We start from the raw sequence: 12811 nt of genomic DNA, 5'->3' as shown, positions 1-12811 counted from the left end.
CCGACCATCTGGGTTCTGGCAAGAGCACTCCCTCAGGAGTCTAGAACCCTCTCCCTACTGTACAGCCTTGCTGGAACGACTCCATGCTGAGCCTTATCTCTCCTCATCTGCGGGCAGGGGCTCATGATGCCTCCCTCACACCATTATGATGAGGATTAAAGAAGAGAATGTATTAAAAAGACCTGGCCTCATAGGTGCCCCAGAACCAGAGCTGGGTGGGTTTCTCCCTGGGTCTGCTGGGCTCTGTTAAACCCCATCCCTCAGTCTTCCAGCTGCATCCATTTTCACTCACTGAGAAGGGGAGGGAGGGGAGAGCCCAAGCCTTTTATGAGCACTCTTGGGGAAGGAAGTTTGGGTGGGAAAAGGGGGTTACAGGCTAACTAACTGAAGGGTTTGGGATTTTCTCTGAGTTTGAATTATCTTTGCTACATAGTTAACTTCCTGAGGCCATGGGTAGCTGCATCCAAGGCAGCTCCCTTTTTTCTTCTGCTTTCGATCTTTAGAGAAAGGTTCTTAAGACTCCACCAAAGATGCTAGGAAGAAGTCCTTTGAAACCATTTAAAAAGTCACCATTTAAAAAGAAAATCTCCCTTGCAGCTGGAGGTATATACCCAGTAGTAGAACACTTGCCTCATGTGCCCAAGCCCCTGGATTTGATCCTCAGCACAGTAAATAGATAAGTTTTTTAAAATTTTAAATCTCATTTGCTTTTTTTTTTCTTTTTTAAAATCTTCAACTCTCACTTATCTAAGATCATCTTGCTTTTGGATCCAGCTTTTGTCACAGATGGGCTAGTCAGGCTTCTCTGTGTCACTCTGCTTGTTTCTCAGTGGGCCCTTGCTCCTTGCCTTACACTTTTCTGATTTTCTTGTGCTTCCCGCTGCTGCAGCTCTCTTCTGCCCTTCTGCTCCTCCATCTTGTCTTAGAGAATGCAGCTTCCTTTAATATTACCCAAATCAACAAGATGACATTGAGAAGCCAGGCATGGTGGCACATACCTGTATTTACATCGACCTGGAAGGATGAGGCAGGATATCATAAGTTCAAGGCCAGCCTCAACAACTGAATGAGACCCTGTCTCAAAATAATAAAGAGTGCTGGGGATATAGCTCAATGGTAGAGTGCTTTTCCTAGTATGCATTTGTTCCCCAGCACCACAAATAAATAAGAAGAAAGAAAATGACCTAGATGGAATCTGCTGAGGTCTGCCATGCACCTTGGTTTGTCTGTCTGCTGTGCCTTCTCGGCTAGACAGGCTGGCTTCAGAGGGGTGGCACTGATTCCAGCTGCTTGGTAGAATTTAGACCATATCTCTGTCTGGCTGTCACCAGCCATGTGTGCACATACATGTTCTTGTTATTGTTGGATTCCATCACCCTGCCCCTTGAAGACAGTGCCCTTTTTATGTATTGCACCACACAGGCATGTTATAAAAGTATTTGTAGAATAAATGGCCCTCAAATTATTTATCCAAACCCTTGTTTTAGAGTGGCAAAAAAAAAAAAAGCTCTGAATATATGCTCTTAAGGGAAAATTCAGGGGGCTTTGAACAGTGGTCATATCTGGGGTAGAAGATTTCAGAAGAAAATACTTTATTCTCTTTATTTTTTCATACAATCTCCTTGTTCTTATATGTGTACTTTGTTTTGTGGTGTGGGGGAGTGAACCAGTGCCTTACAGAAGCTGGGGAAGCGCTCTGCCAACCCTCATCTGCTCATTTTTGGGGAAGGAGGGTTTGCCCATTATTGCAGAGAAGGAGCAGCATTGGGTATCCCAACTCAGCATCTTGTGGGATTCCTGGGAAAACCCACCAACCTGGGAGTCTAGTGGGTGGTGGATGCTTCTTCCAGAATGTAGTTTGGCCTGCTTTTTGCTGAGGCTTCTTACATCACTTCTTCATATTGAAGGATCAGAAAGAGAAGCTGAGAGTCAGGCATGGTAGCACAAGCCTGTAATCCCAGTGGCTCAGGAGGCTGAAGCAGAAGGATCAAATCTGAGGCCAGCCTCAGCAACTGAGTAAGATTCTGTCTCAAAAATTAATAGGGCTGGGCATGTAACACCCTTGGATTCAATCCCTAGTGGAAGAAAAAGAGAGAGAGAGAGAGAGAGAGAGAGACACACACACACACACACACACACACACACACACACACACACACACACTGAGGTCTGGAAGAGGCCTGAGGGACTGGGCCTATCATTTGAACCACCTTGAGAGATCTGTTAGGACAGTGTGGGAGGAAGCCCAGATAAATCCCCCTGGACTCCAGGAACGAGGCAGTATCTCATGTTGGGAAGAGGACTCAAAAGAAGCAAGCAATGGAGGTAACAGAGGGGGTGGAAAGGAGGATTTTCAGATGTAGGGACCAGCAGAAAGAAGGTGAGGAGGTGACACACCTTTGTACAGTGGCAGTCTGAGAGGCAGGCCAGCCTGGACTGGGAGTAGGTAGCTGAGGAGTCACCTTGAGGGTGAAGAATTGGTGGAAGGCTGAGAAAGCCAGGAAAAGGGTCTTGGACTGTGCTCTGAGGCAGAGGGTGAGCCATAGCAGCAGGGGCTCTGTCGTTGGAGTTCTGGTGGCCACAGACAAGTTGGAAGGGAATGGTGGGGAGGGGCTGGCTCCAGTGTGAAGCTGTTCCAGGTGCTGATAGAGATCAGGAAGTGAACTCTGGACCTTATCTGACATCATATACTTCTTTTCTGCTTCCAGAGGAGTGCGGCTTGGCTGGGGCTTCCTGAGGGTGGGGTGGGGAAGGAGAGCATGTTCTGGCTTGGCTGCTCCAGCAGCATACTGGAGTTGAGTGAGTTGGTGTGTCCAGGTCACCAGAGGGGCCTTGTGCAGTGCATCTGGCTCCTAGATCCTGTGTTCCAGCAGGGAAAATCCTCCAGGGGATCCCTTTCCTTCCCTCCACTGCCATAGATCTCTGCAGCCTCCCAGGCAGTGTTGTTGCTGGGGTGGATGCAGCGAGCTGGAGATGACAGTCTGGGTGGTGGTGGGGGAGCAGTGTTATGTAAGTTTGAACAGGAGGCTTGCTTGCCATGTGAGTAGAAATCAGATGCAAGGACAGCTAGAGGCAGTGCAGCCTCTCGTGAGCACAGTTGCACCAGAGAAGGGCTGCGCCAGCAGAGGAGGGCTGGGGCCAGGAGGAGGAGAAGGGACACCTGGTTCCGTGAACTGCCGGCCTGGGAAGGCAACCTCTGAAATCATCAGTCTGTATTCCTCTGGTTCAGTGTTCTGTTTATATGCTGTTCTTGATCACTTTGATCCTGGTCTTCATTTTGTGATGTTTCAAGAGCTGCAGTTGTCACCACTTTACTGATGGCACATTACAACCCAGAGAAGTGAAATCTAGCTCAAGGCTCCACGTAGAGCAGGTGACAGGACCAAGATTTGAATACAGGCCTCCTGTCCCTTTACCCAGTGCTCCTTTCTAGCTCCCAAACAAGGTCTCACAGACCACACCACACAGGCCATGGGAGCTTTGGGGATGGATGAGGGAGTGTGGCTGGTGTGCTCAGCACCCAGAAGAAAGGCTGTGGCATGTGGTGGGGCGTATGAAAGAGGGGACTCGTGTGGGACTCATGTTGGACTGCCTATCTATCCCTATGTCCCAGCAGGCATGTCACACACCTCCTTCTTCCCAGTTTGGTCCTATTTTGTAGTGTCCTATTCCATATCCCGAGCAAGTGGTTTCTAGGAATTTGTCCTCTGAAAGTGGCACTGAGGGATTTTTCCATATGTTCTATTATAGGATCCTTATTACTGTCAGTAAAGCTGCTGGGCTTGCTCCTTGGCTGAAAGTGTTTGTTGGGACCTGTCCTACACTAGGCTGGGGGAAGGAACAGTTAGTTCCTCATTTCCCAAAACTTTTTCGTATAATTCTCCAGAAGGCCACATGCTCCCTCCCTCTCTGTCCCAGTCGTTACCAAGTGTTCTACAGAGGTCTACCTTCACCAGCCATCACAGCTGCACCCTTCACTCTCTGGTTTCATGCATTTTTATTTTCTTCATGGCCCATGAAACTCCCTGAAATTACACATTTGTTCATTGATTTATTCATTGTCTCCTCACACTAAATTTTAAGCTTCGTAACAGTGGGGACTTGATCAGTTTGTTCACCTCTGTGTGCCTGGAAGCTTGCAGAGTGCCTGCATATGGTTGGTTCTCTGTAACTATTAGTGACAGAGAGAGCTAAAGAATATGGCAGCAAGGCTGGTGGGAGGCAGATAGGTTCAGATGTCAGAAGGTCTGGATTCTACTTCTAGCTTTACTCAGTTTTTGCTCTGTGACCTTCCATAAGCCCCTGGACCCTTTGGGCTTAGACCTTTTGTCTCTACCATGAAAGGCAGAACTGGATGCCCTTTAAGGCCCCTCCTGGTGTCTGTACCTTGACACCTGTGGTAGGTTGGGGTTGCCCAGAGGTTTGGGAAGGTCTTGTCTCCTGTGCTCCTTGTGAAAGCCTGACCTGGATCTGAATGCTGTGTGTGGAGACATGATGAGGGCTGGGATTTAGAAAGAGCACGCCATGGCTGTGTGGGTATACCTATGTATATGCTAGCTTGCGTGTGCACATGGTGAGTTTGGATCTGTGCATTGGACAAGAGTTTCTGGAGCATCTACCATGTGCCCAGCATTGTCTGGCTCACATCTTAGAGTGGTGAGAAGGGCAGCCAGCCAGTGCCCTGCTGGAGCTGTTGGTGATGGAGAGAGGCAGGAGATGAGTTGTGTGGGAGAGGAGTTTGCTGGGAGATTAAAGGTAAATTTTTTTTTTTTTCAATTTGCTCTTAGAAGGATACTCAAATAGACCTGTTAGAATCTGTTGATTCATGTGGAAGAATATTGAAGGGAAAATAATGGAATGTTAATAATTGCTCTGGCAGGTTAGAATTATTTTTGGCTTGTTTTTTTCCTCTGATTTTTCCAGATGTTCTATTATAGTGTCCATATTACTTTCAGTAAAGATTCCCTGTCATGATGGGGTTGTAGCTGAGTGGTAGGGCACCCATATGCCTGGCATATAGGTGGCCCTGAATTCAATCCATAGCATCACACACACAAAAAGATTCCCTGTCATGGTTTAGGATTTTTCTCCTGACATTGCCTGCCCTTGAGTGACTCTCTCACTGTTTGTTGATGTCTGCTCACAAAACCCTGGCCTGGGGACTCCAAGTCCCAGCCTGGGTTTTCCCACCTGTAAATCAAGACAATGACCCTGGTCTATCCATTTCACAGTTGTCTGATCAAAGGAGATGGTGGGAGAAAAGACATGTGAAAGGTTATTGCTCTCTGCAGACAAAGAGCCAGTGGCCTGTTATTGGTGGCAGCAGAAGGTGTGGAATGTGGGATGGTATTGTGAACCTAGGGACGTGAGTAGACTTTATGCTGGCATATTGCCTTGACTCTGAGGAGCATCTTTCAGGCCTCTGAGTTCTCTGGCCTTGAGTAGCTAGGGGCTCACCTTGACTAACAGAGCAGGTGTAGGTGAGTTGACTTTTAGGTAAGTGACTTCAGTTAAAGAAAATCACAAGTCAGCACCCACTCCATGCTTTGTGCTTGGTACAGAGGTCAAGAATAGAAATTCCTGCCCTTGTTAAGTCTTTCATCTGCAGCCTCAGCGAGCATATAGTTCTTGTTATTTATGTTTTCTGCTTCTCATACCTTCCACCCATAGATCTGTGTCCTGCCAACAAGGATGGTTGAATGTTTTAGTTAGCTTTTTTCAGTACTGGGACTAAAAGACCTGACCAGAACAATTTTAAAGGAAGAAAAGTTTATTTAAGGGCTTACAGTTTCAGAGGTCTTAGTCCAAAAGATGGCCAGCTCCATTCCTCGGGGCTTGAGGTGAGGCTGAACATCACGGTGAAAGTGTGTGGCAGAGGGAAGCAGCTCACATGGTGATTAGGAAGCAAAGAGAGAGACTCCATTTTCCAGATAATAAAATGTATACCCCATAGCCATGCCCCTAATAAACCACTTCCTCCAGCCACACCCCACCTGCCTCCAGTTACCACTCAGTTAATCCATCAGGGATTAATTCGCTGATTAGGTTAAGGCTACACCCCCAATGATTTCTCCTCCAAACCTTCTTGCATTGTCTCACACATGAGCTTTTGTGGGGCACCTCACATCCAAACCATTAACATTGAAGCAACAGACTTTCAAATCTTGACTATTCATGAGGACTGACTCCTTTCCATGGGTCGTTTGGCCAAGCCTCAATCCTTAAAGGGTAGAAAGAAATCTACTGGCATTTTGTCCTACTTTTTCAGCAGCTAATCATTTCATTCCCTGACAGTCCTTCCTTGGACCCTGAAAAAGGGGGGAATAAGGAACTCTGGTGTCCAGTATTTGCAAGCCAAGGGCTGCTTCTGATGGGAGACTGGGGTGTTGTCCTGGACTCACTGTCAACACTGGCCTTTTTAGGGAACATTGACTCTTCTCCCCTACCCAGGCTCCTTATGTCAGTTCCTTACTTTTCTATTTTTTCTTTCCTACAGATGTCAAGCCATCCAACATCCTAGTCAACTCCCGTGGGGAGATCAAGCTCTGTGACTTTGGGGTCAGCGGGCAGCTCATTGACTCCATGGCCAACTCCTTCGTGGGCACAAGGTCCTACATGTCGGTACGAACAGCAAGTCTTGAGTTTCTCAGCTGGTCAGAGATAAGAGCCAAATGGTTACCTTCCCTGTGGAGCCAGAGCGTTGTGATGGGTGATGATGGGTGGGGGACAAGAAATGAGGGATGAGGCACAATGGTCCTCCCTGAGGAGTTGAAATCTAACAGGAAGATACTTGGCCTTTCATGGACCTAGGTGCATAATTGGAGTCTTTTAACTCACTAGGAGACATTGTACCATCCCAGCTTCAGAGCTTGGCTTCCATTCCAAAGAGACAGTTCTAGCTAGATGTCTTTACCTGATTGTTTACAGACCCTCACACCCAACAAGTTCAGACATGACGGCACTCCAAACTGTCTTACCTTTCCTTTCCTATTAGCAGTAAATAGCATTACTGTGTCCAAGGCAGAAGTTGACTTAACCTCCCTTTCTAGCTCCCCATTCTTTTAACATCTAGTATCCCCAACTCCTGAGTTTATTTAGAGTTGTTTCCTCCATCTCGCCTCTTTCCCTCCTCACTACATGTCAACTTCTACCTCTGCCTCTCACTGTAGCCCACCCGGTCTCCTGGCTGGAGTCTCTGCTCTAGTTCAGCCATCTTGGGGATCTTCCCTCCTTCAACACTCCATCTTGGGGGTATTTCTTCCTGCTCACAACTCTGCTGGCTCCCAGTGCCACCAGAGTGCTGTGGCTGTCCCACACCCATGGCTACATCAACACAGGATCATTTTCTTTCCCCTTGGGAAGGCTGTAAGTGACTCTCTTGTCCTTGGCATCGGCATGGGATCTGACATGTGCAGGTGTTGAGGGAAGGCTAGGTGAGTGGGGGAATGTCAGCTGACTGAAGGGAAAGGTGGGAACATGAGTCTGGGTGAGTGCTGACCCAATTCTGCTGGGTCAGAGTGGGTGGTCTTTACAGAAGCAGAAGTAAGTGCAGCCAATGATTGTGAAGACGGGCTCAGAGGCCCAGGAGACCTTAACATGCACAGTATTTTATGTGCTCTTTGTCAAAGCACTTTTACATCCTTAAATGGTCTCATTTGATCCATGCAGTTGTTCCATCAAGGATAGAGCATAGTTCCCATTTCAGAAGTGAGGAACTCTAAATTAGAGGGGTTAAGAGAACAACTATAAACTTGCCAAGCCAGGATTGAAAGCCAACTCCTGCACTTATCCTCATTCCCACTTGCTGGCCCCTCCCCTGCTGTCAACACCACTCAACACTGCTTGCCACATGTCCCCATCCCTCTGTTCTCCAATGACCCATGGTGAGCTCTCTTCTGTTCTCTTTGCCTGTCGTCTCTGTCATCGCTTCTTCCCTAAGTGGATCATAACTAAACAGCTGGCACCCTAGGCCCTTCAATTGCCAGCTTTCAAGTTCAAAATCAATTAATAAGCCCTGGGTCTTATTGATCCAGGGTTTACTGGTTGGGTTTTTGTGGTTACATGGTCAGTTCCAAAATAGTTCAGCGTTAGAGTTAGTGAAAAATCCTATGGGAGAAGTTAATTCAGTATAAATAAATGAATTATGGTCAGAATAAAGATTTTTGGTAGGATTTTTGAAATCGTGTACTACTTGAAATAATGCTTAGTAAAAATAATGGTTTTTGTAGCACTATATACTTTTTTCTACTTGAGTCTTCCCACCAAATATCAAACTGATATTTTGATATTTCCCAATATCAAACTGTTTATATACAATTTTGCAGTATCTGACATGTTTTCATTTGATTTGACCTCAATAACACTAGTAAAAAGGATGGGTATTTTGTTATGTTGTTGTTACTGTTTTTACCATCAGCAACCAGTCCCATTTTATAGATGAAGAAACTGAGGTTCACATCTCGTAGCTTGTAAGTCCCAAGGTTGGGACCTGACCTCAGATCCTTTGTTTCTTGTACCCACGGCATTACTTCATTAATACCCATGTTTCACAAGCTTCCTATTTTAGACTCAGGAGACAAGATGAGCTTCTCATGGTGGGCTTGGGAGAGGCTGCCCTGTACATGCAAGTCAGTGGCCAGAATGAACAAAGCTGGAACCACACGCTGAAGTGGTAGTTGGGGCCCAGTGGGTTGGATGCTGTCAGCTTAGTGTGTGTTACAAGGGATACAGTGAGGAGGAGTCAGAACCATGAAACCAGCTAGGATTTGCTAAGTATGACATTTGGAGGCAAATGGGAGGTGAGATTCAAGATGTTTGTGGGGCTCTTCAAACAGGATGTGAGCATGTGAGTTGCCCAGAGGAAGGGACAAAAGATAAAACATTAGCAAACCAAGGGTCGTGCTTAGTTCAGCTAATGATAATTGTTTCTGTCTCTTCTGCAGCCAGAAAGACTCCAGGGGACTCATTACTCAGTGCAGTCGGACATCTGGAGCATGGGGCTCTCTCTGGTGGAAATGGCAGTGGGGAGGTACCCTATCCCTCCTCCAGATGCCAAGGAGCTGGAGCTGATGTTTGGGTGCCAGGTGGAGGGAGATGCAGCTGAGACACCCCCCAGGCCCAGGACACCCGGGAGGCCCCTTAGCTGTGAGTGGCCTGCTGTGTCTCCAGTTTGAACTGTGGGGTCCCTTGTTGTAAGGGGTTTCTGGAGGGCAGACTCTCTGTACATTCTGCCAGCACTGCTTCTCTGTCTCGATGCCAGGCTGGGGCCAGGGGGAAGCAGCAGGGGTTTTCAGGTAAGAGCAGAAAATTATCATAACCATGAACAGTTTCCCACCATTTGTTGAGTACCTCTATGTTCTAGGTGCTGTGCTTATTAGCAGTTTATATACATTAATTTTCTTTTTTTTTTTTTTTTTTTTTAAAGAGAGAGTGAGAGAGGGGAGAGAGAGAGAGACAGAGAGAGAGAATTTTTTTTTTAATATTTATTTTTTAGTTCTCGGCGGACACAACATCTTTGTTGGTATGTGGTGCTGAGGATCGAACCCGGGCCGCACGCATGCCAGGCGAGCGCACTACCGCATGAGCCAAATCCCCAGCCCTACATTAATTTTCTTTTTAGTCGAGACAGTTTTGGTAGATTTGTTTTTACTGAGATAAAATTCACATAACACAATATTGACATTTTAAAATACATGTGGCCCCTGAGGCTGGCCTGTACCTCTGGGATATGAAAAGAAGAAACCCAGGTTCAGGAAGAATTAGAGCTAAGTCAAATATAGCTCAGTGATAGAACACTTGGCTAGCATATGGAAAGGCCTGAGTTCAGTCCCCAGCATTGTGGGGGAGAGGTGATCAACAACACCACATACAATGAAATCCTTTAGTTGTTTAGTCATTATATTATTTCACATAATATAAAGGAGGAGAAATGGGCAGATGTATTTATTACCTATGTCTGCTTTACAAAACTTTGTACTTAATATGGCACAGTGGCACATGCCTGTAATCCCAGCAACTTGGTAGCTAAGATAGAAGATTGCAAGTTCACGGTCAGCTTCGGCAACTTAGACCCTGTCTCAAACTAAAAAATAAAAAGGGCTGGGGAGGTAGCTTATTTCAGTTCCCATTACTGGATAAAGAAAGGTAACTCAGAGCTGGGGTTGTGGCTCAGTGGTAGAGCACTTGCCTAGCATGTGCAAGGCCCTGGGTTCGATCCTTGGTATCACATAAAAATAAATAAATAAAGATATTGTGTCCAACTACAACCAAAAAAAAAAGATTAAAAACAAAAAACAAAAAAAGGTAACTCAATACTTTATCTCAGAGGTCACCTGATTTGCCCAAAGTCACAAATGTAGGATATAGCAGAGCCCAGACTCATACTCTGACCAGGTGACTCTGAAAGGAAAGTGAGAAAGCGAGAGCCGTGCGGGCGAGAAATGAAGGACAGAGACCAGAGATCCACACAAAGGTTTATTTGTCAAAGCTGACAAATAAAGGCCATCCCTCTGTAGAGTGGAGAGAGGCCCTGAGATGTTTGGGTGTTCAGCTTTTATGGGGTAGGGATTTGGAGTTGTAGTTGTGGTGCTAGGGGATGGGCTTGGGAGTGCTTGCCTCAGAGCTAGGCGGGTGGGGAATACCATGGGATTGGCTTAGGTTGATGGCACCATGGCGCTTTCCAGAGTCAAGGGGTCCTGGCCTTCTGGATTTGGCTTAGGGTTATGGTACCGTGGAGTAAGTCACTAATGGAGGCGGGGGAGTTTGGGTAAGAGGAAGTACAGGAAAGCAAAACCCATAAGATGGTGGTTAACACTTAAGATGGCTGCTTGAATGTTAAATCAGTACTCTATACTGTGGCCTTTGCTAGTTCCTTCTGTTGAGGCCTTATCTGTGAGTGATCTGTTTATTGTCATAACCCTGTTCTGGGTCCATGCCCAGCCCCTTGCCCCATTGATAAGTGATCACCTGTGTGTTTCTGAGAACTGTTTTCTTTTTTCCCTTTTGTAAAATTGTAGCATATGGAATGGACAGTCGACCTCCCATGGCAATTTTTGAGTTGTTGGATTACATAGTCAATGAGGTAAGTGTGGCCTGGTTTCCTTGACTTGGAATTTATTCACTCCCCTTAAGAAAATACCCATTGTCCTGGGTGGTAGTGCGTACCTGTGTCTCAGCTATTTGGGAGACAAGGCAGTCTGGGCAACTTAGTGAAACCTTGTCTCCAAATAAAAAATAAAGCGTGAGGAAGTAACTCAGTGGTTGAGTGCTCCTTGGTTCAATCCCCAGTACTGCCCACCCCCCAACCCCCACTCCTACCCCTGCCCCAGTAGCCATGGCTGAGTTGCCTGGGAGACCTGGAAGTTGTTCCCACAGTATGGCCTCCAGGATGTTTGTGTTCTGGTTTATGCCTCCTGCTGCTGAAAACATTGGCTGGTTTAGAAACTACAGGAGTGTTCCCAGTCCCCCACTTTCATCCCCTCCCCCCATCTTCCTGTAGCTCTGAGTCCTTCCTTTCCAAGATTCAGGAGGCTTCAGTTTGCTCCTTTACATACTCTTGTGCCTTCATTCACCAACCTCTCTAGTGTACTTACTATATATCAAGCACTGTGACAGCGATAGTAGGCCAGGGATACAAAGATGGAAAATAAAATCTATAGTCTTGAAAACTAATTGGGAGGGAGAAGCAAGGCAAATGTATGTATAATTGCATTGTAGGGTTTTTGCTTTTAAGTGCTGTTTAAAAGCTAGGAAAAATGGGGCACAGTGGTGCAGGCCTGTAATCCCAGTGGCTTGGGAAGCTGAGGCAGGAGGATGCCAAGTTCAAAGCCAGCCTCAGCAATTTAGTGACTCCCTAAGCAATTCAGGGAGACCCTGTCTCTAAATAAAATGCAAAAATGGCTGGGGATGTGGCTCAGTGGGTACCTGAGTTCAGTCCCCAGTACAAAAAAAAAAACTAGGAAAATTTAAATTAAAATGAGTGTGGAAATAGATATGGACCATATTCATAAATTGTGTGAAAGCAGCAAATAACAAAATAGTATGTATACTATTATCAGTTAATGAACTATATGTGTATATATGTGCCTATAAAGTCTGGGAAGGAATAAAATAGATTGGTTTTCTCTAAGTGAAATTAAAGATAATATTTTCTTATTGCTTTTGGCCATCTTTAACCACAAGGAGCTCATATACTTGTGAAATATATGCCAGTAAGTTTAATTGACAAAAGGATCAAGGAAGGAACATATGGAGAATCATTCATCAAACTTGGGTTTGGGGTGTTGGGAAGCTGGTGAGGAGCCCCAAGGTTCTCACAGGAGGTGGGGGCTTGGCTGGTGGGCAGGACAGGATTTTAGGGGAGACAGTAGGGCCAGCATTCCTGGCTTCAGGAACAGCCTTAGTAGTCGAAGGGGCAAGTTCTGGCATGTTTGGGAAGTAGCTGTGGTGTCAGATATAGTATCACCTCATTCTTATCTTTTTTTTTTTTTTTTAAAGAGAGAGAATTTTTAATATTTATTTTTTTAGTTTTTTGGCAGACACAATATCTTTGTTTATATGTGGTGCTGAGGATTGAACCCAGGCCGCACGCATGCCAGGCGAGCGCGCTACCGCTTGAGCCACATCCCCAGCCCCTCATTCTTATCTTGTCTTCCTCAGTATACCAGCAGAATGCCTTCTTAATACTTTCTTTCTTACCATTCTCTGAAACCAGACCTTAGAGGTCTCAAAAATGTTGCCTGGTCTATTACAAACTCGACAGGGAAAATCATGATTTGCCCTGGAGGCTAATAAATCACTCTCACTGGTTCAG

At 46.0% G+C, this 12811-nt stretch overlaps 1 protein-coding gene across 1 annotated transcript in view; it reads left to right on the top strand.

The window, feature by feature from the left end:
• Map2k1 (mitogen-activated protein kinase kinase 1) overlaps positions 1-12811 on the top strand; it is a 75976-nt gene that overhangs the window by 59305 nt on the left and 3860 nt on the right. The window contains exons 6-8 of the mRNA XM_078049417.1: positions 6497-6621; positions 8943-9144; positions 11016-11080. Coding sequence (XP_077905543.1) covers positions 6497-6621; positions 8943-9144; positions 11016-11080 — 392 coding nt within the window. The remainder of the gene's footprint in view (positions 1-6496; positions 6622-8942; positions 9145-11015; positions 11081-12811) is intronic.

This window comes from Ictidomys tridecemlineatus, chromosome 5 (genome assembly GCF_052094955.1).
Source record: "Ictidomys tridecemlineatus isolate mIctTri1 chromosome 5, mIctTri1.hap1, whole genome shotgun sequence".
Taxonomy (NCBI): Eukaryota; Metazoa; Chordata; class Mammalia; order Rodentia; family Sciuridae; genus Ictidomys; species Ictidomys tridecemlineatus.
The sequence above is the reverse complement of the archived record's forward strand: the minus strand, read 5'-3'. Positions and strand labels throughout refer to the sequence as shown.